This window comes from Erithacus rubecula (genome assembly GCF_903797595.1).
Source record: "Erithacus rubecula genome assembly, chromosome: 8".
In the NCBI taxonomy this organism is placed as follows: domain Eukaryota; kingdom Metazoa; phylum Chordata; class Aves; order Passeriformes; family Muscicapidae; genus Erithacus; species Erithacus rubecula.
Window position 1 is genome coordinate 9,844,226 of NC_136659.1, and position 27,946 is coordinate 9,872,171.

A 27,946-nucleotide genomic window follows, 5' to 3' on the forward strand; every position below is an offset into this window, starting at 1 on the left:
TATATACATATACTGTAGCACACATTTGATTAGAAAATATCAACATATAATCTATTCAAATAACTTTTCTGATTTACAAACACTATATTATAATCTAACCTTTTTAAAAAAGGTTAAGACTAGAATACCAGCACATAGATTACTGATAGCAGTGACAGTGGTTTGGCTAAGTACAATACCCTTACTCAGTTACAGCACTTTTAATGACTTACTAATAACTTGAACTGCTGACTTGAATCTAAGCAAACAAAACACACATGGCTTTCTTCACATTTGCCCTCCATTTTGGAAAGTCACTGTGTGAATTGAGTCTTTCCAGCCAGCTCAAAGGAATTGACCCTAACAACATGTTAGAAATAACTGAGGCACTTTAGGCAAGATTATTAAGATATGATGGAATGAATGGGTCAGGCTGGCTGTACTACTGTATCAAGAGTATACTTGATTGACTGTGAGCAGCAGATTTCCTCTTGGTATTCCTATAAGATGATTGAGCTGGTCTAGTATTTCCAGATGAATATAACAGATATCTCAGACACAGCAGAGACAGCTAACACAGAAGCAAGTAGTAAGCTCATCTCTACATAGAATCAATACATCATTTAAATCTAAGGACTGCTAAGATTTTTTTCTGTTGGCAAAACACATGCCAGGGTGACAGAATTCCTTACACATAGCTATTGTAGGCTTTATTACAAATGGCAGTCACTGTAGCATCTAGGCACTAAGATAAAATTTATACAGAGCTAATAATTATGGTCAGTATTTTTCACTATTATTGAGTTTGCCCACATGCAGAAGTTAACACTGTATGGCAGGACAGGAGTTTGCAGGGTTGTAACTACTCCATATTCATTTTATGTATTGGCATTTATTAGGAGGGGGTTGATTCTCTCTTTAGGAAAAAAGCCTGCCTTATTTACTTAGAAGGAGTGCAGCAACTGCACTGTTAACTCACACCATATTTCAGTGTTTGCTAGCTTCTACATATGGACAAAATCCAAGGATTAATTTCAAAATTCCAGAGAAAACTGACAATGTTTTAAAACAACATTACAGCAAATTGTTTATGAATCTGCTGGTATCCTTCCTGAATAGAAAGCTACATAGAATACTGTTGTTTTCTCACTCTCACAAAAAGTAAAATGTGTAAGACTTGCAATAATCTCAAAAATGTTCAACTCACACTGATTGAACAAATGATTTGATAGAAGTAACAGTTCTATATAAGAAGTACATTCTAGTTTGTCTAGACACAAATGTAGCAGCTTTTGAATGTAACATAAAATAATTCAAAGTATACTTGGCTGTGTGGGTTTTGTGATAGTCACAGTGTGCTTGAAATGTATTGAGTTTTAACCAGCATACTTTAGACCTGCAAGAGATGCAAGTTCAGAACACAGACACTGCATGGCACAGTGAGTAAAAAAGGTCTGTTTTCACAAAGCAGTATAGTGAAATACCAAGGTGTCTACAAGGCAGAGTATTGAGATGCTGCACTCATACGAGTCATGTGCTTACACACAGTAAAACCACTCCATTTTCAGACACATGAAATAAACACCAGGAAAAGTTTTCTAAGCAACATGAATAAAACCATGGATTTTTTGTAAAGTATTCACAGTTCTGTCCTCTTTCTCACATAATGTAAACTACTGATCATATTAATTTAGGCATTTCTGTGTTGCAATTTTTCCCATCTCCAGTGTTAAGTTTCTAGGGTGCATTGTCCTATATATGTCCTATATAGAATGAACATTACACAAAACAGCACAGCACATGTAGAAGAAGAGAAAAGGTTACAAAGTGTGGGACTCTGTATAAATGCATTCGTCCAAAGGCCAGCATTGCAACAGACAAAGGAAGTGGAACTTTGGCTGCAATCTTCAAGAGTTTACTGGAAGAATACAAAGAACAAAAAAATCATTTTGTAGCCAGATAGACATTTGTTTACTTTCTGCATATTTCATTTTCCTTTGCAAAATAATTTATATTTCAAGGCTTTGCTCATCTTTAAAACTGAACAGCTAAATCTAATAGTCCATAAAAATTGATGCATAACCAAAAGAAATTATTAAAAAAGGTTAATGTCATTAAAAACATTATATTTAGGATTTTTTTTCTCTGTAGCATAGGAAAACCTAATGGTTTAGGTAAGTTGAGATAACAGGTACTGGTCAAAAAGATAAATTACATTTGCTATTATTGATTGTCATTCATGAGGCATTGACTAATTTCATATCTCAACAAGAAATATTCTGTCAGCAAAACAAAGTTCTCAGAACTTCTTAATCCAGTAGAGATTATATTTCCACTCCCATAAGGGGAGCTACAAGAACATAACTACAATCCTTTTGAATTCCCTTTCCCTTGTAACTGTCTGAAAATAATTGATCAAGGTATTTGGATTCTGTGACACTTGAAGGATTCAATGAACTGTGAGTTAAAAGGTAAAATTTCAAGAAGCTGTTATGCAGCCAATTGCTTAGATAGCATATACTTAATGTATTTTCATGTGGAAAATACAAGGGACTTTTTCCTCTTAGAGGAACTAGAGGTACTCTGCACACATTTTAGCTTATCTTTTAGACATAACCATATGAGTTCATGAATCTCTACAGAGGCTGAACAATTACAGCATAAATTAAGTTTTACCACAAAAATGGTAATTCACAAAGAAGCAGGAAAGCAAAACTAGAGACTGGGCTACTGTACCTTGATTTCACTTCAGAAGTACTTGAGCTCATTAGAATTTCTAAAATACATGCGAGGATAATAGCTGTGGATCTACAGGGATCAGGATCAAGTCTAACATTGTACCTGCAAAGAAATGGTTTAAAAAGCACATCACTTCCAAACTAGGCTGCCAAATGATATCCATGTGCTGATGACAAAAAATATACATGAAATCTATATGGCATCACAGCCTGATTTTAAATCCTTTCTGAAACATTACTTTCTTCAACATAACAATGACTCACTTAATACCTATTTACACCACAATACAAACCAGACAGGATAGAGAAAATAATAATAACTAACAGAAGTCTTTAAAACTATATGGGTAACTAATAATGTAAAGACTCAAATATTTATAGTTCTTATTATCTTCAAAAGTTCCTGTAACTTTCTTCCACATTAGACTAAATTAATTTTTTTTAATTTACCTGAGATTTTTTAACCAATAAATGAAAGATGGCAAGTTGAGCAGCACAATCCATGTGAATAAATTCAGGATTGTAATATGCATCTTAAGACTGTTCACAGCTTCAGCAAGTGTTTTACTGTTGGAAGGAGACTGTGTTGCTTCTGGAATGCTGTCCACTGAACTCTGAGCTTGGACTGCATGTGTACTGGAGTTCTGTGAAGTTTCTTCTGAGTGGCCTGAATCCTGGAAATGAAAGTCAGAAGTTAAAAAAAAAAAAAAAACCAACAAAAACATGCACAGGCTTGTAAGAATCCTTGCTGGGGAAAGAGGGGAAAAATATCTTAACAGTATCACACCATCTGTGATTTAGGAAGAAAATCTGCAATTTATTTCTCAAAAAGCTATCCAAAGTAAAGTTCAAGAGTTCAGTTTTAAAGTATCTAAATTTAACCAGAAATTTCTCATACACTAATAGTTTATGTAGAAGAAAAGCAGTGGAGTGTAGATGCCCTGTAGGTGCCCTGACACCAATGAAATGAAAAGGAGGGAGAGAACAAAATAAAAGGAGTAATATAGCATGGGGGTGAAAAATCACAGATGATCATTCACAGGAAAGACATAGGAAGTAATGCAACTGGGAGTAAAATATTATCTGTAGGAATAAATAGCAAAGATAAACGAATGAGTTGACAGATACTAACTTCAAATGACAGAAAAAAACCCCACAAATGAAACAAAAAATTATACAGAGATGAAAGAAGAGGATTTTCAACTAAACACATGAGCAATCCACCCAAAGAAAACTTTCAACATCTTTTTCTGTCAGGCTGCTTTGGTCCATGTTTGCAGAAAAAAGCAGGAAGTTATCATATGCTGTTATCCACACTTGCTTACATATTTGATCCTATATCCTCTATATCTCTATATCCTCTTAAAGTCACTCAGAAAATAAATTTCACACTGCATGAAACCCAACACTTCTTCACTGTGCTTTAGATAGCTCTCTATTTACTGCACTCTCAGTCCATACTCATCTAATACATCCTATTTGTTATCTCTGGACTAAAAGTCCTTAAGGTCCACATGCTGTCTCTCTAGAAAAAAAAACCAGTTTTACCTGGTATAGATTATTACCTAGAATTTTTTTTTCTTTAAGGTAAGCCATACATAGTCAAACCCTGTTATTCTGTGTGCATTCAGAGACAGAATTTTCTTCTTAGATGACAAGTTCACATTGCAGAAACTTCAAACAGCAGTCGTGTGATAGAGCAGGCTGCTCATGGCCTGGCTGTTACTTAATCATACATACAGCAAAGTGAACTACAGCTACCCACTCACAACCTTAGAGTATCAAGGCAGAAGTTTGCCAGACAATTTTTGGCCACAGTTTGGAAGAGAAGCAGGAAACAGACTCACCCTGTTGTGCATGTTTTGCTCTGCTTTTACAGCCACATGCAGTTTTACAACCTGTAAGACAAGCAATTGCTTGTTTAGTAAGGATTCTTCACACAAAAGCTGTAGTATAGGAGAAGAAATTGAGAAGTCCTTACTCTTCAAGGGAGCTATTAGTCTTTTTTTTATAATATTGCCTAGCTAGAAGTTAAAATTTTCAATTATCTGCATTGTCGTATGCACATGGGACCACATATTTCTTTCTAAGAAGCATTAACAAAAGAAGAAAAATTCTACAAATTACAAGATTATGACACTGATAAATTAGAAATACCTGTTTCAAGTATGAGAATAGTAACATTTATTTTATGTATGAAAAAGGGTAATTTTGATTTTTGCTTTTAACCCGGGTTTAATTCAAAGCATCTAAAATTTTCAATTCAGTTACAAATAACAAAATGTTTAGCCTTTCAGTACCTTGAACAAGTATTGAAGATAAATAATGAGTACAGCAAATGCACCACAAGTGGTCCAGCTAACCAAAGCAAGAGATATCATCCCACAGAGTCTTCTGGGTGTAATCAACTTATCTTTTTGAAGTTCAGTAGGTCTAAAATAAATTAAAAAAAAAAAATCAGAAAAAACCCTCCAGCTATATATACTTCTTCCCAAACATCAACTTCTGCTTGCTTTAAAACCCAGATGTCTAAAATCATGTATAAATCCAATCTGCCCAGAATTCAATCTTGCCCAAGCATTCACACAGAAGCAAACAAACAAAAAAAAACCCCAATTGCCAGGGTCAAAGACATTTAGAAGAGCATAATTATACAGCATCACGTTGTTTTACCTAATCAGAGTTAACCATAATGAAGAGAAGAGTCTCAGAGATGTAGAGAAAAATACTCCACTCCAGTAGGCAATGCCTGTCCCAAAAAGAAATAGAATCAGGGACACAAGGGGGAACCATGCATCCTGACTACTCAGTACAGCAGCATCCACCTCTGGTAGTGACAGTGATTCCCATATCTCTCTAAACCAGTTAAACCTGCCAAAAACATGAAAGCAGTATTATTTATCACTTCCAATTGCTCTTACAGTTAGATATCTATCAACTATTCCTTCTATTACAGTCTTTCAAGCAAAATAACAGTCAGGTGTTAACAGTGGTTACAGATAAAATAATATTCCTCCCCGGCAACAGTTTTACTGAAACTTCTGTTTTGGAAACTGCTTTAAACAAATAAATGATGCAAACTCACCCCTGCAGAAAGACAACAATGCTTATAAGAGGTTCTACTTTGTAGGGCTTTGCTGTCCTAACCAGTTCAAGGGAGAAGTCTGAACACTGGCCTAGAATCAAGAACAGAGAGCATCTCTAGTTACTGTCATGTCATGAGCCTTAACCAAGATCACCCACAACAAAATATAAATTCAGACAATGGTGAGTTGACTTGAAAACAAGATAACCATTTCTTGTAAGAGTACTGCAAGGCTGCACATTTCACCACCCTTCTTCTAGAGACATTATGGAGTTTGTTACCAACACCCCCTGAATTTTAATAAAAATGCATTTTGTATGAAGACATGGCTCAAAGTTGTTATGCAAATCTCACATTTTCTGCACATTAACAATGTATTTTAAACTTGTGCATGTATTTTTAAATACACTTCTGGTAATTCTAAACTACTGTGCAACACCAATATTTCACAGAGAAGGGACTGCAATTTAAAATTATAAGGAAATATTTTGCTACAGTACAGTCTTGAAGAACTACTATCCAAGGAAAAATGAAAATGAAGAGCACAGATCCAAGTATTTCTATAAGCTGAATCATATTTAGCTTTAAAATTTCACATCTAGATAGTCTTTAATCAGTAAATTCAATAAGCAATTTCTCTAAAAACACTTGTGACAGAGAAAAATACGCAGATTTTCAGAAAGCTACCTGTTGATTTCAGTGTGCTCAGCTGTCCTCCATAAGTAAGAAGAATATTAGAAACAATATACACTGGAAAAGCACCAGCATGGAACCTTACTATCTGAAAAAGAAGCATAAAGGGACAACTTAACTTCTGTCTATAAAAATATATTCTAAAAACACATGCACAAATATTATCATGAAGCCAGAATGAGAGTGAGATTAGAAAATCTTTTTTAAAATATCCAGTTAATATCCTGTTAATGCATATTTGATAATCTCCAATAGCAGTTAATGTTATAGATGGAAAGTACTAGAATCTCTCATAAGCAGCTAATGAAACATGTTTGGATAAATGATCAAACTAGAAACAAATGGATTTTTTTCCCCAGTCAAGACAAGTATGAAAAAAAAATCAAGTATCACATTTCAGTAAAGTAAGTTTAAAGCAATTTAAAGGCCACTTTCCAAGCAAAATCTGCATATAGTTATATATGCTTTTAGGCACAAAACATTTGGAAGCAATTATATGCATGTATTAATTGGCTTCCACTCTCTTTATATCCCAATAGCCTATAAATTCTCATAAAATAACAACAAAATGAAAAATCTTTGCTCTAAATGCAACATTCACAGAGAACCTTGCCAGTTTTATTCCAGCACTACACATAGGTGCTTGCAAATTACTCTTTAGATCCAGAAAACTGCAGATGGCCAGTCTATTTTTACTGATCCCTATGTCAAAATGTATTCTCCATTGATAACCAAAAAAACTTTTGTTGAAAAGGAGCATATGGACCTACTTAGGCTTTTCCCCCCAACTTAATTGATGCCAAATGTATTTTAAAGTTTTAACACCACTGACTCATCAGGCAAGAAAGTTAAAGTGACCTACAGATATTGAGCTCACCACAAAGCCACAGGCTCCACATTTACAGCAGCTCTTTAGAGCTAGAGAGCTTTTCTGCTCCTCTAAGGACCAGGGCCTGATATTCATCTGGGAGGGATTCTTGCCAAGGGACAATGGTGCAAAATGATCACTGAATAGTGCTCTTCTTGGCATCAAGAGGGAATCTGAAGTGCCACAGTAAGGAAGGGAGGAAGCAAAATTTTCTACAGATGCTACTGTAATTTAAAAAAAAAACCTATTTACTATTAGGTTTTCTTACCTGCCCAAGAACCTGTAGAAGTGATGTCTTGAGAATTACCTTGAAAAAAAAATATATTGTTTGATACAATGGTAAGCATAAGGACAAAAGAATTTTTAAGAAGCAAATTTAAGTTTTAGAATACAGCAATCTCACAACTAAAATGTACAACATCTTACTATTGACAATTAAAAGCAAATGCTTTAGAGTCCAGCTTTCAATACTAACCAAGCTGTTGCAAAATACTTGCACCACACACTACATGTCAAAAAGGCCAAACAGCCAACCTTTAAATTTACTTACTATTTATTCAGATTAATTTGCTATGGTTTAAAAGACTGAATTATGCAAAAATTATCCAGCAATGCAAACTAGCTGTAAAATAAAACTGTTTACTTACTTCATACTGACAGTCTGGGGAAGAGTAGATGATTAACTCTGGAAGGCTGCTGTCATTGTGAGGCTGAGCAATGTGCAGCTTGGCTGAAACCTCAGCAAGAGATGGAACTCTGAAACAGCAAGTTACATGGTCACTGCTGTCCTTATAACAGAAAAGCAGAAAAACCAAACCTGTCTCAAGTGCACACAAAGCAGATCTACCACACCAAATGTCATCACAAGCTCTGACCAAAATGGTGTGAGGACCTTGTTTATCCTGTCATAAAGAACTATTGTAACATCCTAAATTCCCTCTCCTCTGAACTATTGAGGGACATGGCACTAAGAAAAGAAGACAAGTTCAGTGAACACACTGCCTCATAGAGCATGTAAATATGCTGAGTGCCAGGGTGGGAAGAACAGATCCTCAAGAGTACAATTTGGTTTGCAAGTATTATGCTGCTGGAAAACACGAGGTTGGAAATTGTGAGGTATCCTTAAGACTTCTAAAATAAGCTAGAAATATAGTTTTCCTACCATCTAAAATACAGTCCAGTTTTTCAACTTCATAAGTGACAAATATATTTCAAGCCATATAATTTGATTTTGTAGGGACTGTGCAGCTGAAGCAAACACAGGGCTGGCTGTGTGATCCAAACCCTGGCTTCCAGGAAGAAGCCAGCATCCAGAGCAGTCACTGTTCTCCACTTATGAGGGAGCAATGGCTATCCTGAGAATTTCAGACCAGCATATTTGATTTCCAATTTTCAAGAAAATTGGTGAGAATCATTAAGCAAACAAGTAATAGGTATTCTTATTCTTGGAAAAGTCAAAACAAGTTAGTCAACAAGAGCAGAAAGGTAACTGAGGAAAAAGTGCAGAAGCCAAAGACTTAAGACTGAAGAAACTGCCTCACATCAGAAATATTACCACAACAGGATACTAATATTCTTCCAAAAATATATTAAAAAGTTATTAATTGTTAAATCCTTACTTCGCTACAGTTATTGAGTCTTCATATGACCAGGGGATATGAAGTCTGTAAACACTAGGTTTTCTTTCTGAAATGGAACAGCATTAAAAAAGATAAACTTAATTAAGAACCAGATGTGCCAACTGTCTCTAAAAGCTACAGGGCCAGTAAAACAAAAGTGGCACACAGATAACTACACAGTATCACTGGGCTTGCAGCCACATTGCAATTGACATTGCAATGCAGATCAGAGCAGTAAGCAGCAAACAAAAATGACTTTTTTAAACTCAGGCTGTTACAGGACAAGACAGTGAAACACCAATGTTTAAAGGAAGAACAGTTATGAGAAGAGTTCTGGTTTTCAATATGAAGCAAAACCTCAGTCTAATAAAATCCATTGCTTTCTTTTTTTTTGAAACAGGGTCCTTTAGCAACCCATCCTATTTAACCTTGTATAGCTCAACATTCAAATTTGAGTTCCATTATTAGCAAATAAAAATCCTAGCCAAATGTGTTTTTCTCAAGAAACACTTTCAACCTAAGGCAGAATCCTGACATAAGGGAAATTTAACTTCCCTTTGCTGGGAAGTAAGAAAAACAAATATTAAGGGACTAATTCCTCATTTTTGTTGATCCATCCCTTTTAAACTGGGAAGTGAAAGATATCAGCAGACACACTTGAACAGATTATAACAGTGTTGCCTAAACTCCATTGCATGCGAAGACTTTAGTTCCTACAAATTTTCTGCAATTTGTTTTATAAATATGCGTTTTAGAAGACTTCTATTTACCTTTGAGTGGCTGGCAGTGGCTGTCTATATAAATTTTGAAAGCTTGATATATCTAGAACACAAAATATCAGAAGTCACTCACTTTTCTTCAGACAAACAGTGGTTACATTACCTTAAAAACTTTTGTAGCATTCTTACTTGGTTGAAGTGCTGAAGCTGTACATTGTAAAGTAATCCACTTGAATTTAATAGAATTTTGCTTGAAGAAAGCCCTGCAAAGGATGTAAAATTTCCACTTATTGATAAAACTATCTGAGAAGTCATTACATTTTCAGATTATTTCTTTTCCAGGAGAATTACATATTTTCATATCTATTAGTTTAAACCCCATGTCTCTTATTTCTTTGTTACTAACAAAAGCAGTGTTAGCTTTAGTAAAAAACAACCCCCAAAAACCTCCTGATTTGACATTTTTAGGCAAATTTATTATCCAAAGGTTAGTTATATTAATATTCCATTTCTTCCAAAAGCAATATGCTATACTCACCAAATGAAAAAAGATGTGTTACAGGGAGCTGTACTGTTCTGGAATCCTCTTTGAAGAATTCACAGCCCAAAGTATACTGCAATTGAGGGTATTAAAAAACATTAGAATCTCCAACAAGAACTCTAAGACTGATTTGAGAATTGTGGCTTTGTACATGTTTCAATTGCTATTCATGTCTTGTTGTTTGGTATTTTATCAAAGTGTTTCTGAGCTTACAGAAGCTAACAAAAGCTACTTTCAAACCACACTACAGTGTGGGTCTATGGTTTCTCCAAGTAACTTAGCACATATTTAATATACTTCCTTTTCCTCCCATCATAGAACCTGGAAGTTATGAATAAATGAAGCAAGCAATATCTGAATGTCATATTTTTTTACCTTATTTCCAACTGCAGGTGGTACCTGTATGACAATGTGGGACAAAGAAGGATAGTCCAGAAGTTTCAGCATTACAACCTGAAAAAGGAAGGAAAGAAGAAAAAGAAAGAAAGAAGTAGAAAAGTCATTATGAACAAACTCCTTAGCTTTCCCCTGCCAGTTCCCAGTTGTCCAGCTCTTGCACCCTCTTCCTATGGAATACAACCTGTTCCAATGCTCCAAACAGGACAGCTCCTTTCCTTCTGATTTGCAACCACCCCCTGAAGCACCTCTCCCTCCTGTAAGTTAGGTACACACTTGCCTTGGTGGTTGGAAGCAACTCAGCTCTCCAGGATAAATCAGAAGCTTCCAGGCTGTAAAAATTCATACACATTAAAGGATGAGCATTATTCATTATGCAGGCCCAGCATTATGGCAGTGGATCAATACACCAGCTTCTCTCTATCTCTCTCTCTGAATTAACATTTTACATTGAGAAGAAATTCGGGTGTACTGCTACCACAGCAATTTATCAAACTACAGTAATTTCAGAGAGTGCAAATCTTGTCTGTGCAAAACCAAGCCAAGCAAAGCTCCAACTCCCTCATGCAGAAAACCAGGCAACTTCAGACATAAAATGAAAACTTTTCATGAGCTAAAACTGCACTAGCATTGCATTATCATGTGGCTATTAGCATCTGTTAAACCTCAAAAGCACAAATTTTCCTATGGAAATATCTAAAATAGACCATACAAATAAAAAAATTTCTTAGCTGTTAAAGAGTTTGATGCAGTTCTAAAATGTGTCCACACACAGAATTGAAACACATCCATTTGGTCTCTCCAAGTTTTGATTTTTTGAATGCCAGGATACTTCTGTTTTTCTAAATAATGTTCATGACCTCAGAACACAGCCCACAGCAAATCCACTATTACTAGAAGAGGTTTAAGTAGCAGTTCTGAACTAGGCTAACTTGTATCAAAGGTTATACAAAGGAGTACTGGCCAATTTCTTGGATCACGAAAAAGTAATTTTGACATCTGGTTATCTGCTGGAGGCAAGACTCTGGCTGTACACCTCAGTGATCCCAGAACAGATAAACACTCTGCTAATTCAATTTTTCCTGGAAGCTTTGCCTAATTTGAAGAGTAGATAGAATTTACTATATTTTACAAATGTAAGCTAACACAATGTTTTAAATCCATTTTGTAATGACTGCCATAACAAATAACCACTAAACCTCCCACCTTTCTAAATATTTTTCATATGACAGGAGCAATTTTGAAATAAGGAAAGAAGAGATGCTTTAATCCACTCTTTTGAAAGCTCTGTGTGACATTTACTGTCTTTTGTCACAGGATTCTAAAGAAACAGAATGACAGAATGGTTTGGGTTGAAAAGAACATTAAAAATCATCTAGTTCCAACAGCTCTGCCATGGCCAAGGACATCCTCTACCAGATCAGGGTACTCAAGACCCCATCCATCCTGGCCTGGAACATCTCCAGTTATGGGACATCCACAGCCTCTATGGGGCAGCTGCTCACAGTGAACAACTTCTCCCTAATATCCAATCTACACCTGCCCTGTCAGTTTAAATCCACTGCCCCTTGCTGCCACCCTTGTGAAAGGTCCCTTTCTAGCTCTTGCTATGAAGGTCAAAAATACAACTCCATGAAAAAGAATATCACCTATTTTAAGAAAAGCTATTCTTTCCTGCTTTCTTGGTGATATAGAAAGCATGAATTATTTACAATAACAATTTTACTTCCCAATTCTTTCCTACCAAGGTTGATTTATATGCTTCAAATTCAAGCACAGTCTCACAAAACCCTTTTAAATAAAGAACAGGGACTGTTCATACTCACCACATTGATGAATTAGTATTCATGCAGCCATAAATCCAGCTACTTGTGTCCTGTAAAGTCAATACCATAAAATACTACATTACCTACGTGTGATTGCATTTATAAATCTATTACAAATACTGATTACTTCAAACAATGCAGGGGTTAAAACTGATGATAATTAAAGGACTGATATCATAATGTTGCAATTATAGGAAAGGTGAAACTTTAGAGTGAGTGGTAGGGGTTTCTAGCAACCATTTAAATTAACTTCAATTTGCCACCTTTTGTATGAATAAATACAAGGTTAAGCAAACAAGCTTTTGTAATGTCTCTAAAAATATCCATCTTACATATCATGTTTAATCTCTTCTAATTAAAAGAAACATCTGAAGGTACTCTTTTAAGCAGTAGAGGAATGTTTCAGATATTTAATGTTTTACTGCTCTGTCCCTTGAGAATTTAAGTGTTCTGAAGAGACAGCAAGGCAGCTCTCAGACATTTGCTTTGTACCTCCCTCCTCCTCTCAAGCTCTACTGTGGTTCAGACATTATAAGAAGGGCAAAAGTCATCCTATCAAAGCACAGTTAAGATCACAACATACATGTAAAAACTGAAGGTGCCCCTGAGAAGGACAACTAGAAAAGCTCCAAGCACAGACAGCTGTTCACAATGGTGGTATGAATGCCATCTTTGGCAAGGGGAGGAGTGGCAACAAGGACAGGCAGGATGAAATAGGAAAGCATCCCAATTTTCTTGCCACTAATGTAAAATACGATTCAGAAAAGTGTATTTATCCATCTTCAGTTTGGCAAGAGATTAAATTCATTCTTGTACAAAAAAACTGAAAAAACATTTGGCTGAATGTATGTGTATCAAGCTAAAAATACAAGAAATGCACATTATGGTGTTTCCTCTCCATAGGAGACAACTGAGATGCTGCTGTCTCCTCATCTGTCTTCCATTCACTTTCCCTGCTTAGTGAAAGATCTCTCTATCCTTTCAGGCTCACTTAAATTTTATTATGGGAAAGCAAACCTATAAACAGCTTTCCCAAATTAGAAGTATGGCAAAAACACAGCATCACTAAAAACAACCTCTTCCTTCAAAACCATCAATACAGAACTGCATGGAATTAAAGGACACAGTAATGTAGAGCTAACCAGAAGAGTCAGAAAGATCTGAGGTTCAGGTGGCATTGAAGGTTTCAGATCCTGAGTACTAAGTGTGACATGATAAAACAGGTAGTACCTCTGACATGCATTAGGCTGTGATTGTAAATGGATGGCAGCAATTTCAACAGCTGCTCATTAACTGTCTTAAAATGGAAATTTTAAAACCACATCTTTATAAACCAGCTCCAGACATTAAAGAAGTATTTTCTCACCAACATACTATTTTCACAGTAAACATGACTGTATGATTTTCTGTGGCTTGCAAGAGGAAATACGAAATATTTTCCATCAGAATCCTTAAAAAAAAAAAGAAAAAAAGCCCATTAGCAAAAAAAAAAAACAACAAAAAACAAACAAACACACCCCCCCCCCCCCACCCCCCCAAAACCACCAAAACAAAGTCATAAACATAAAAACACAAGGGGGGGGAAATTACTTACATTGTAAACTGAGTAAGTCCATTTTGAGCCTTTGACTGTAATCCACGTGAAAGCTCCTAAAAATATATATTTTTAGTATGCTGCACTGCAGGAACAATTGCCCTTACATCCAAAATTGTATTTTTACTCATCACCAAGGTCTTATCTCCTATCTATACAAGATGTAAACTTTATGTGCTTTAATCAACACTGAGAATTGCTACTGCTTACAATTACATGCAACAGTTATCCTCAGTTACACAGGAACCAAAAAAGCCCTAGGATACTGTTAAAAAATACTAATGGCAAAATAAGATCTTGAAACAAAATAAAGGCAACAAAACAAACCAAATTAATTTGTGTAATTATAGGGTGACTGATTAATGACGAAGCAACATTAGAAACAGCCTCAGTCTTTGTTCTTGTCAGCCTTTTAAGAAAGCTAATACAGAAACTTGTGCAGAAGTACATCAGTCAAGTGAATAACACACAAAAAACCAGGAGCATTTTAAAGATATGGCTAGGGAAAAAGAGTAAGACAATAATGAAGAGATCAGAGTACAAACAGTGCCAATTGTCATGAAAGAGGTTGCATCTTTCTTCCATTTATGCAAAGTACCAATTTCATGACAGAAATTCAGCTAAATGTCAAGGGGTCACCACGAACAGGAAGACAAATATGAAATCCAATTTAAACCAATCTTTCTTGTTGCTAAAAACTGACACAAAAAAAATGCAACCTTCCTAAAACATCAGTTTCACAACCTCTCTGGGCACCTGTTCTAGTGTTTGACCACCTCCCTGGTGAAATATTTTTTCCTAATACCTAATCAGAATGTCTTTTGTTACAACACAATTTCTACTGCCAATTGTGCTATCACTGTGAACCTCTGATAAAAATCTAACTTCGTCTTCTCTCCAAGTCTTCATTTGATAGTTGAAGACAGCAACATGGTCCCCCTCAGCACTCTCTTTATGGTGAAACTCCTCAGTTCACTCAGCCTCTCTCCCCCATTTCCTGTGCTCCAGGAACTGCCCATTTTGGTGATCTTTTGCTCCACACTCATTTCAGGAGATGCCAATGCATAAATGCCTTCATGTAAGAGGGTGCCCAAAACTGGACACTAAAGCATAAGCTACATTAGAACTTCTGCACTGTCTTACATTGAGAAAATTCCTGAAATAAAAGGGTTTGTACATAATGGTTCAGCCTGCTTCAGTAAAATAAAGCTGTGCCCTATAAAAGTTGTGTTCAGTCCTTAAGACTCCATGCAGTCAAAATCTCTCACTTTTAACTCTGCATCCTTAGGATAGAACTTTATAAGGAAATCCTTAGTGAACACTTCATTTCACCCTGCCATGTCACGGGAAAAAAAAAGTGATTGATGAAGCAGATCAGAATATTCAGGATTTCCATGAGTAGCACAAAACTACAAAAATGGCCCTGCAACACCCTTCCAATCCCTCTTGCAGCCACTGTAGGTAAGACTGCCCTTTTGGCATCCAGCAATTCCCAGTTTCTGAGATTTTTTTAAGCTGGTGTAAATACAAGTCCTCAGAATCCAAGCTATATAAAAGTGACAGATTATTGCAGCTACCCCTGTTAACCACTTTAATATCAAAACCAAATAAAAGTAGATTGCTTAGGTCTATAACATGTATATTATTTTAGTATGTCTGAAGGAGGACAAAGTGTACTCTGAAACTTTGTTAGTGAGAAGATTAACCATTAACAAAGGAGTATCACAGAATCCTATTCAAAAGAAAACTGTTGCACACCTGTGAGGTTTGTAAAAGCTTCAGGATTTTCCTCAAACATCTTTGCAGGGTGTCTCACAAAGTGGTGATTCAGAACAGACATTCTCTTCTTTGGATCCTCAGTTATCTAAAACAAGAGCAGATCATCAATTTTTTACCAATGTGTGTGATTTAAGATCATCTCATGATCACAGCTAGCAATATAGTTTTGTTGGTGGATTATTAGAAGTCATTGAGCCCTTTCCCTTCTGAATTTATTACTCTGAAGTGCCACACACAGTCAATCATTGCAATACAGAAAATCTACACATTATAAAACACACCCAAAACTTTCAGGAGTTTTACATCCTCACCTACTCGTAACACCAGGAAACCATTCCATTAAACTTTCTTTATAGACACACATGCATTCTTCCTGAAATGACACTTAGGCCGGAGCTTAAGAAAAATTCTTACATTTAGGCTAATCTGAGTTCACATACCCAGCTGTATAGCTACACTGGGAATCACTTCTGTTTGTGGTTGGGATTTTTGTTTGTTTGATTGGCTTGGTTTTGCTTTTTCAAAATAAGCCTTCCAATACTAGTTTTTATCTATTCCACTTCCCAGAACTGTGGTAATTACAACTGATTTCTGAAAAGTTTCACTCTCTAGCAGTCAGTGATGCAGAACAATTCTACTCCTCTTTTTGACACTCTGAATCACACATTAAAATGAGTAGACATGAAAAGCTAGAGGAGACTGTCCCAAACAGTCTCAGAAGGAACACCTGAAATCCTTCCTCTTCTGTGTCTTGGGCTCTGCTCTTATGTACACATCAAGAGGTCAAATCCACAGCTACAGATCTAACAAAATTTGCTTATCCTGGTGCAAGGTCATCTGAACCTGCTGCTTTATAGAGAAAAGTTCAGCCCACAGCTGAGCTATAAGCATCAATCAGTCAATAATGAAAACTGAACTAACACCTTGTTATTTCTGACTCTGATCAAAAAACACAAAGGGAATTTTCAGCGACTGGTGCAAAATGGAAACTATTTTCTCATCATGACTTAGAATAATCAAAAAAGAGCTTTCTTTAAAATAGCAAGATACTTCTCCTGATTAAACATTCTGGGATGGAAGAAGAAAGTGTGATGGGAAAATATACAGAGATCACATATACAGACCTGCCTTGTGTTTTCATCTATGAGATCAAAAAAAGCTCTAATGGTAGCCAAGATCAGTTCTTTGCACCTAGAAGACAGAATAAGCAAAATTAAATCTAGAAAGGAAAGATCCAGGGTGATAAAATTGGTCAGAAAAGACTTCACCATAGTATTAAACTGAAGTTAAATTATGGTAGAAAGTGATAACAGTAGAAAAGAGCTATGCAGTCAGACAATTAACCTTTGTTCCATTATCTTACCACACTATGGAGAGATGGTCAGTTGAGGCCCAAGCTTTAGGCACAGCTGAGCTCTGTTCAGGTGAAGAAAAAGGTTAAGCTTTTGTTAGTACTCAACATTCTAAAATTATGTGAAAACTTTCCCCCTCCTTATTTAAACATACTTGCACAGTTACTAAAAAGCACAGACTTTATCTTAAGAGTTTCAGGGCTTAGGGTATAATAGAATGACTTCTTCAGTCACCCTTCTTGCAAGCACTGAAGCTGTGCAAGATAGAATTCATAAAACAAAATTACCAAATTATCTATGTTAGATAGCAGAGACTAAGAGTTAAAGGTCAGAAAATGGAGTGGAGGAAACTTACCAAAAATTTCTTCAAAGGCTGCTTCTATGACTAATCTTACTATTTTAATAACTGATCCTGGCACATGAGAATAGCAGCATGCCCATGAAAGCTGTTGTTGAGAAACCAAGGGCAACCTCAACAGAAAGAGCCATCAGAACACCACAGAGAAAGAACTAGGCAGTCTGAAGCTATTGCTAGCTTTAAATGGATTTCATGTATTACATTTAAGGGACTAACAATATCAAATGGAGCTCATCAACCTATTGCTCAACACGAATCAAATAAACTATGAATTATTAATGCATCATTGGGGGGAAAAAAACAAACTGAACAAGAACAACCACAACACGACCTCCAAAACAAAAGAAACAAAAACCAGCAATAACTGGTAACACTACTCAGGAAATCTCATGCAAAATTCTGGTCACCAACACTCAAGAGAAATGAAAGTGGAGCAGATGCAGAGAAGGGTTACTAGGACAAAGGGAAGGCAGAGTTAATCCTCTTAGCCTAGCAGGATCTGAGCTGAGCCTATTTATAGACAGCTTTCTGTACAACACACAGGGAGGTAAACACCAAGGGAATGACAGCAATTTCACATAACATTTCAAGCAGATGTCAGAAGAAAGGCATTAAAAACTGGCTTCTGCAGTACATGGAAGTTGGTAATTACAAATTTTCCCCCTCCTTGTGAGTATTTTTCAGCTTCTCCATGTAGGGAACAAGTTTATGGAGAGGAGATGGAATAACAAATCTAAATACAATCTGAATACTTTCTGATGACCTTTGATTAATTTTGAAAGGATAGATGCCGCAAAAAGCAGAAAATTTGACTTGATGATCCTCTATATCCATTCTATTCCCAAATTTTTTAAAAAACAACAAATACAGAAAGAAGATGCCATGCCAGAGCTCTCTTTTGCAATAGAACATTCTACTTCTGTACTGCACATTCACCTTTCTCCATATATACATCTCTTGCAAAAACACAGGGAAGTAAAACCTGAGTTCTGGAACTGAAGAAGTGCAAGCAGGTGGTAAGAAGAAACAGTACCAAGTGATAGAGGATTCCAATCAGTGCCACACATACTCCCTCAGTGGAGGCTCATTTAGACTACAACTACTGATGATTTTATAACCCCACAGTATCCATTTAGTGTTTTAGCATGCAATATTTCCATATTTATTTACAATATGCTGCCCGTATAGACACTGATACATGCATTACATAAATAACTAACACAGTTCCATGCAAAACCAAAAAAAAAACAGTTTGCTTTTTTACCACAACAGATAAGGCACTGTCATGTTGACTCAATCTTGGTAGAAAAGCCAGTCCTGAACGAACTTGGTAATCTCTGAATCCTCCCGCCACAGAAAGTGTAGTTAAATTTCTTAAATCTTGGGCCTTTAGAATCCAATGATTGTTTACAGCTGTATAAAAATCTATAAAATATATTAAAATCAATCACAATTTTCCCATAAACCTATTTGATATATAAAAGAAAAAGCTATATAAACATTAACTAAAAGTTTCTGTAAGTCCCCCTGGAGATATTTGAGCTCTGATTCTCACTTGATTCATGTAAGAGAGGAAAATTATTGTTTTAACCCAAGGAGGTAGCAGTTAGGAAAGACAGATATGTTTTCTGTATCAGCTGAGCACATATATTGTTAGAATAGCAATCCATAGGTTTATTTGAAGGACAGACACAGATTTACTTAAGTCCAGAGAAAGTCAGTAAGGAAGAAGCACTGCACTGAAATCAGCTGTAGGATGGAGAATTAATACAAGCACAATAAATCAGTCCAGCAGCTAAAGATAATCCATTCCTCTTGGGTGTCACAGAGAATAATGAAAATTAATGTCTGCTCCCTTTCCTTCACCAATTCCCTCAATATCTACATGCAGCAGCACAATTATTATTAAACATACATTTTATCAATATAGTTTAATCAGATCTAGCTTTTCAGGAAGTGTACAGTACATGTGTAATGATTATACTTTATTTCTATGCCACAGTTATTTAGGTGAAGGAAAATATGATCTTTTTTGTAATTATTTAAAATATGTAATAACTACAGTTATATTTTTACCTCTAAAACCTTAAGGTATGAAAATCATTAAATTTAGCACCTTCTACAGAACTAATCCTATCTAATTTGATAAAGATAAACGTCATTACAGAGGTCAAGTTTCAAAAAGGAGAAACAAAAAGAAAATACATCATTCACTGGAAAGTTTACAAATTTACTAACATGCCCTGCAACTTATTAAGTCACAAACTATTGAGAGCTCCAGGCCTCACATAGAAACTCAAGTCCACATAATCCATTTTATATGACACTTTACTTTCTCAGAGAATTCTGGCACCCTCAGCTAGCTGAGTAATAAAGGAACAGATTCATTACAGTTAATAAAGCAGCACACTTTGCTGTTGATTTCCAAGGATCTCCCCACTAAATCTTGAAAGGATTAATAAAGAAATACAGTGGGATTAGACAAAAGCAATACTCACCAGTAAGATATCTGTCTAAAGGCATTACAGGTGCAATATGAGGTGTGGCTTGTGTAATGAGCAGGTTTATAAGTTCAGGCTTAAAATTCTTCAGAGTGAGCAGTGCTCTTGCAACAAGACCACCCATGGAATGCCCAACTATTGCTACACTGCTTGGTGCAAATTCTTGATCCTTCAGCAAAGAGCAATCAGACAGATCAGAAACACATTTTACATCAAACTATTCTTATTAGCTGTAGATTCCACCCTCCCCAAATTAAGCTTACAAATTGAATAAAAATTTACTTGCTGTCTCATGAAAATGTGCTTAATATGAAGCATCCAGCTCAAAAGGAAATTCTGTGTAGGCTGTGTTAATAAACTTAAGCTTATTTTAATTTCTGAGACTTTTAGGAGCACAGGACATCAAAGAACTTTCCCAGAGAAAACTGGAAGTAAGGCAATGCTACATGAATATTTTAGTAAGTTAAGATGTTTACATCTCTACTAGAATAAGGCATCCATTGTTCTTGGAAATATTTATTTAGAAACACAACACAGAACCTCACCAGAGCTTTGGGATTGTCACAACTACTAAAAATCTGTTAAAGAAAATTCTCTATTGCATTATTATCACCTTCAAATATCTACACACATTATAAAGTCTCCCTTCCCTACCCATCATTCTTCAGTTTTGCAGGAAAGGCAGCCCAGAATTCCAATCCCAAATGGAAGTACATTACTCAGCACGTGCCACTACTCACCCTGTACAATTTAAGAATTACTTTTATGCATTCATGCACAAACTTGGTCTGTCGTTGCAGGCTACCACCATACAATGCAACCAACTCCTCATTAAAGTTGACACTGAAGAAGTTAAAATGATACTTGAAGTCAACATCTTCTGCTTTTCTAAGTGCAATGGAGCCAAGAGAACGTACTAGAAAAAGAAACCACATCAATTAGAACAGTCCAACAGCCACTACTTAGCACCATTTTAGCAGAAAAACACATAAATACATAATCAATTAAGAAACTAATACATTAAATCCATTGTTCACCTCAATCCATTTATAAGAGACGTTTTAAATCAAATCATCTTTTTTCAGCTTAGTGCTGACTATAGTGATATTTTATGTCAAGAACAAACTTATACAAGGATCAAAGATTATGCTCCTCCATTTTAGGGTTGCTTTTCTCATCTCATTTGCACATTTTGACTGCCACTAGGATAAGAAGGCATTCTTGATTTCAACTGTAGAGGCATTCCTACTGCTAGGCTTTCCTAAAACTCCTTTGAAGGCCATCAACTGTACAACAATCCCAAGTACCACTAAGTATGGGGGATTGCAAAATCAAACCCTAAGGACACTTGTCCATCTAAAACCTTGAGTGAGAAAATATTCACCTTCCAAGGTCTTGCTTCTGACCTGTCTTCCCTGTCTAACCCTGGCTATTTAATACAGCCTTTTGTGAGCAGAATTGTCCATGGAGACCATGCAGGATGGGAACAGTAACAGCTGCAAATAAGAAGGCATGGTAGCAGAAGAAACTAAAAACAGAAAGTCCCAAATGTGTGTATATATAAAATAACACATTACAGTCATAGAGGTCAGCCCAAATTCAGCACACAGGAACAAGATTCTCCTGGAGTACAACAGGCTGAGGTAACTGCAGAGCCCTCCTTCTCATCTTTTATTCAAAGTCTGAATTTTGTATGTTTGACAAATTTCATTTCAGTGCTCATGAAAGATGATGAATTAACATTTCAAAATTGCCTGTAGTAACACATCAAAAATTCCTGAAGGTGGGCTGTGACTGGGTCTCTTCTTTCAAGTGAAAGGACAAGAGCAAATGGCCTCAAGTAGCAGCAGGGGACATTTATATTGGATCTTAGGAGATGTTTCTTCCTCAAAAGGGTGGTCAGATATTGGAACTTGCTGCCCAAAGTAGTGGTAGAGTTGCCATCCCTGGAGGCATTTAAAACCTGTCTAGGTGTGGGACTCAAGGACAGGGCTTAGTTGTGGGTTTTTGGGAGTGCTGTGTTAATACTTGCATTCCATGATGTTAAAGGTCCTTTCCAACATAAATGGTTCTATGAAAATAACAAGGCCAGCAAAGGCAGCAACAGCATCCATCTTCATTGCTCAGCAAATACAAATATATTTTAAACAACTATGAAAATTACAATAGCAACACCTTCTCTGCCTGTCTAGGCATCAGAATAAAATTGTGTTGTCCCACAATAAATTCTGAACAAAGTATGAATTAATATGAATTAATTTTAACAAAAGGTTTTCAAAATGCACAGATGATGTCTTTTCAGTCTCCCTAAATCCATTCCAAACACAACATTACTAAAATATTTATTGCTCCTATAGCAGGTAGTACTTCTACTCAAATAGTTTGTTTGTTCTTCAGATATTTCCTTTTGATTGCTAAAAAGCCCTGAGAGTACCATTCTATTTCCTGCATAGTGATGTATTGCTGTGTGTTTAGGGACAGCATTAATTCACAGATTTGCAATATTTGATGCACAATCACAAAAGTCCATATGGTACCTCTCATAATCATTATGTTTGTAATCTTCTTTGGATGCTATTGTGCCTGTGTGTATGGGTTTTCTGAAAGTACTAATTGATAAAATATTTTACATTGTTATAAGCTAAGCAAGTACGTTTTCAAAAAATGCCAGCTCTCTAAAGGTTCTCTGAAATCAGGTAATTTAATCATCAGGTTTAGTGCTAATATAAGGAAAAATTATCACAGTAAGACATCAGGGTTTAGACTGTGCTGGCTTTCCCCACATATATACATCCATTTTCTAACATCATGAGAGTGTTATTTATTTACTGTTTCAAAGCATATTTTAGGGAACAAAAATAACAGTCTGCCAAATGCAGACTGGAAGGTATAGTAGGTACCAAAGTAAACATTGAAACACAAAACTTTGTGTACCATTAGCTTTGATATGCAGAATGAAAAATAAAAATGCTTTAAAACTATAAAAAAAACTTTAAAACCATAACTGCTTTTCATTTGGAGTCCAGAAATGTAAGAGGGGAAAAAAAAGCAGGGTGTGTGTAAAGTGGGAAGATAATGTCAAGGAAAAAACACCACTATATAAGGCTGTAGGGAATAATGAAATTAGAGGGCAAGCTTAGATGATGCTAATTTCCATAGCATGTAATTCCTTTACATCACAGATGACAGATGGTTCAGTTTCTCCCAACCAAATTCAGGTCATGTTTTATTTGGCATTAACTGCACTAAACATTGCTCAAATCAAAAGCAACTAGATGTTTGCAATCACAAGTACAGCAAGGGTGCAGAGCCAGAGCACAGCATAAACTGTACTGTTCAAAAGGCTTGCTCCAGAGAAATATTACAGCTTAAGCAACCATTCAACTGATTTCAAACAAAAATCATCTATCTTGACTGTTTGAAATGAAACAAAACCACCTAATGCACAAATCTGAGAGCTTTTTTGTAACAAAGCTGTAACTCAGCTAAACACTTACCTTGTTTGTAACTGCCAGCATTCCCAGGAAGAAAGAGAACTGGAATTCCTGTCAATAGGAGGTTTTTGTTTTCTTCAGCATAGCTCCCTTCCCCATAGAGATACAGCTCATATGCTGGGTATCGTCTGGCTGTTTTCTTAGGTAATTTTATTTTCTATTGCAAAAGTTAAAAAGAAAGCAAACACCTTGTTTATAGTGTTACAAACAGGAAAAATACAGTGGCTATCCAGTCATTTAAATGATCTGGCTTATGTGGTTTTATTTCTATGGTTGCAAATTACAGCCTAAAGAATACAGAATGAAAAACTGGATTTAGTTTTTAAAAACACTAATTAAAAATGGAATATCAAACAAACTGTTTAAGTAAATATTACTGAGCATTATGAATTGCTGCAGTTACGTGCTCTAAGCAGTGATTACCTTGAGCTAGCTTTGAAACAAACTGCAAATGAATGCAATTATGTATCTATCAAAGCTGCACATTCATTAAGTAAATCTACCCTTACAATACAGGGGGTGGAAAGGAAAAAAAAAAAAAAAAGGGCATGTAAAACCCCACCAATGCTCCCAGGAGAGGAGAAGCTGAGACCAGAACCTGGGGCACGTGAGTGATGCTGACTATTCCTGATGCACTGGAATGGTTCTGGAATCCTTTCCAAGGCCGTGGGTCCCAAACAAGGCCAGGGCAGCCAAACCTCGAGAGCAGTGTGATGTGGGGACTGCCAGAGGACACCTGTTACCTCTGGGGAAACTACAGATGCCGTGGGAATTCTCTAAACTCGTTTTTACAGAGATATCATTGGGAGTTTAAACAACAGCAGTAACCACTTCAATACAGCTCAGCAGAAAAAACAAACCCGTGGTACTTGGAGGCTTTTTCTGTTTCATTTTCAGAGCTGGGTTTGTGGTCTGACAAACCACCTGGCTCTGTAACAACTCCAGGTCTAACATACATGGCAGTTTTCACTTTAAAGAAGGTTATATTTCTTGTGCTAAAGACAAAAACAACTAACCCTCTAACCTAGCACACATCTGATTCACAGGATTAGGATTCCTGAAGAGAAAAGAACAAGATCTCTTTGATCCCAAGGGCTAGGTGAGGATTAATCTTACACCAGTAAGTCAATCTCTTAGAGTCAGATGGTACTGTCTTAATTAAATGTGCTCTCATTTACTACTATTTTGGTTTAACACCTTTGTAGAGGTTGGTTGGTTTGTAACCCTGAGTTTCTAAGATACATATTTGTAAAACTTTGATGAATGCAAACACACTTATTCCCATGTTTGATTAATTATGTTAGAACAATTGAGAGAAAAATAAGATCATGCAAAAAGAAATGTATTAAAGTGTAATTATATTTAAAGGAAACTCAGAAAAAGGTCAAGACTAAACTCAGTTTTATATTAGAAATCTCCAGTAAAGTCTCTCTTAATTGCTTCCCTGAAATAGAAGCATCTTTAGTTCAAATAATTTATTGTTTACTCTCAGCAGCATCTACCATAAAGGTGATTTAGCTTTAATTCTGTGCTCCCACAGTCTTTCCCCTCCCCTATTCTTCTCTCTCCTCAGCTAATGACTATTTTATTTCCTCCTTGGCCTTCAATTTTTTTAGTATATTGGTTACTTGCAAACTGTTTTCATTTTATATATACATATAGATATATTTAAAAAAATCTCTATTCTATGAGATATACCCTGCCTTTGCAGCTTCACTGATCTCACTGTCCCATTCTCCTTCCTTTCTGCTGCTCCTCCTGCAAAGGATTTTGAAATTACATGAAAAAACCTTCAGCAGTTCTCATTACTAAGGGTGCCATCAAGATGTGCTTATATGACTTCCTGACAGATCAAATCAACTCTTCATCCACAGAAACTTCCTGGTTCCTTGTCTTTTCAAAAACTTTTATGCAACGTAAAATTAACATGCTGTTCTTCCTTAGGGCAATGTCAAACACAAAAACCCACAAAATCCATGAGAATTGTACTGTCAAAATACTGGAAGGTTGGAGGGTTTTTTTGTAAATCACAGTATTTAAATATTATAACAAAATGACAATGTATAACTCCAAAGGAAAAGAGACATTCATGTTCCATGACAGCTGTAAATTCCCAAGACACTGCTTATGTAATAAGTTGTAGCAAGCTACAGAAACTTTTTACAATGTCAGTGCACGCTTCCTTTTTCACCCTGGTTTGTAAGAAATTAGGTTTATGTGAACAAGTCCTCATTACTAACTTCTGAAGCTCTTGCCAAGAACAGCTGAACAGGACAAGGGCAGGTTAGATTCAAACACTGCAATTCTAAAACTCGTGCGAAAAACGATGAGCAATTACTAGGCTGACTGAACTAACCCACACTGACAGACACAAAAGAAATTAAACTTCTTGCTCAATTGCTCAAGCAGTTATTTGTTTGGTAATGTGATACCAACCCGGATGCAAGGAAGGTACCTCCCACCTGAAACTCCCACTTTGGCATTTCCTAGTGAAGGCAGCACTACACAAACAGACACCTCCAATAATAAACAGCTACTTGTAAAGGACAATACCTCAGCAAACCCAAACGGATTCACAATTTGCCCCCAGCCCAAAGTATTGTTTTCTCCACGGTAAAAGTAATTACTCAGGAAACAGAAATTCCAGAGAGCAATACAGCCATCTGTGACTTGCATCTCCTGCATGGAACTGCTATTCACTTCTAAGCCTTGCATCCCGCCTAAATAAAGATGCTTGGAGTTTAAGTCTTACATAATGAGTAAATACAAAAGATGTGTGGCAGACAAGAGTTTCAGGCACCCGCCAATAACATCACACAAATTTTGCCAGTAACTTTCTGTTGGTTGGCTTCAGATTGAAGCTGAAGTAGGTTCTGGCTGCCAGGAGAAATGAAAACTTGCCGCGGAGTATTTAAGTATTTATGACTGCTTAAACGAATTTGTTCCACAGCACTGACAAAACAATCCCTGTAGCCACACCAAGTTCCTCTTTTCTAGGCTAAGATGGCTATATCAAGCAAATGAAGGTTAATAGATCCAAAATTTAAATAGATCCAAAAATTAACTTTCTGCTTCATTACGAATTGAGACACTCAAGTTTTGCTTTCAGATCTTTTTACTGTGCAAGCCAGCTTGCAACCTCTGAACCTCTTGAACCTCTTGCAACTTCTGAACGGTTTTATTTAGAATCATTCCTATTAGATCTCAGATAACAAAAAATGAATGTTCAGAAGTCAAGCACTTACGCTTTTAATGAAAGAAAAAATGCTGTAGTAAGAACTACTATCAAAAAAAGAAATAGTTTTCCAATAACTGCATGATGCAGTGTTAGCAGTGAATTTACAAGTATGCATTTACATCCTTCCACTGCTAAGCCCGAACAGCATGTGGAAAGCATCAGTCCCCTCTCTCAAACTGCTCCCAGGTTTACAAAGAGACTTCTACAAGGCTCTGTTAGCGAAACAAGAGGAACCTCGGAGGGATTTACATGCACCTCCACATTGCTCACCGAGAAGACTAGCACTGTTCACCACCGTGAGAAACGCACTAATAGTCACAGCTCAGTTATGCGCTGTTTGACACACTGGTTACTCCACACTTGGAAAGGGCCGTGCAGGGCGAGGCTCGGCCTCCTGGGCACGGGCAGCGCTGGCAGCGCTGTCGGAGGAGCTGGCCCAGCCTCTCCAGGGCCAACACCTGCCTGAGCTCCGGGTGTCACACAGCTACAGGTAACTCCAGGCGCCGGCAGCTCCGGCCGCGGGCAGGGTTTGCAGCGGGGGAGCGCGAACCGCCCCGCTGGGTTACAGGTGGGCAGCTCTGCCATCGCCCGCTCCCTGAGGGGCGCCGCCACACGACAGCGGCGCGTCCTGCCCGCCCCGGCCCCGCTCACGCCCCAGCTGCCCGCGCCCCATTTACCGCTCTCCGCTCCCCCATAGCGGCGGACCCCGAGTGAGGGGCTGCTCTCCATCCCCGGGGGAGCTGCGCCTCAGGCTCCCGGCTCCGGGCTCCGGCCGCGGCGGGGCGGGCGGCAACGCCCCGGGAGCGGCAGGTCCCACCTGTTAGACCCCGCCGCACTCACCAGGTACTCGGGGTACTCGTACATGTAGGTCATGCTGCACCGGTTCTCCTCGTAGAGAAACATCACGTCCCGCACGCCCAGCAGCACCAGGGCCGCCAGCGCCCCGTAGAAGAGCGCTGCCAGCGCGGGCAGCCGGCGGCCCGCCCGCCCCATGGCGCCCCGCGGAGCGGAGCGCTGCTCCCCGCGGGCTCCCCGCGCACACGGGCACGGCGGGGCGGGGCGGGGCGGGGCGGGAGCGCCGCCGCCCGGGAGGCGGGGCGGGAGGGCGGCCGAGCCGGCGCCTCAACCTGGCCGCCGCCGGCGCCGGGGGGCGGCCGCCATGTTGG

The 27,946-nt window shown here is 37.4% G+C and overlaps 1 protein-coding gene across 1 annotated transcript; it reads right to left on the reverse strand.

The window, feature by feature from the left end:
• PGAP1 (post-GPI attachment to proteins inositol deacylase 1) lies at positions 1 to 27,928 on the reverse strand. Its single transcript, XM_079311423.1, has 27 exons — positions 27,621 to 27,928; positions 23,546 to 23,699; positions 20,789 to 20,964; positions 20,046 to 20,217; positions 18,812 to 18,972; positions 17,201 to 17,253; positions 16,962 to 17,028; positions 15,817 to 15,922; positions 14,059 to 14,114; positions 13,831 to 13,914; positions 12,465 to 12,514; positions 10,919 to 10,970; positions 10,618 to 10,695; positions 10,240 to 10,315; positions 9,891 to 9,964; positions 9,753 to 9,804; positions 8,983 to 9,049; positions 8,011 to 8,119; positions 7,632 to 7,670; positions 6,490 to 6,583; positions 5,803 to 5,893; positions 5,391 to 5,588; positions 5,018 to 5,150; positions 4,565 to 4,615; positions 3,168 to 3,391; positions 2,716 to 2,820; positions 1 to 1,897 (listed from the first exon to the last, which is right to left on the reverse strand). Exons 1-27 carry the CDS (start codon positions 27,771 to 27,773, stop codon positions 1,759 to 1,761), a joined length of 2,814 nt encoding a protein of 937 aa, XP_079167549.1. The 5' UTR covers positions 27,774 to 27,928; the 3' UTR covers positions 1 to 1,758.
• Between the last annotated feature and the right edge of the window lie 18 nt (positions 27,929 to 27,946).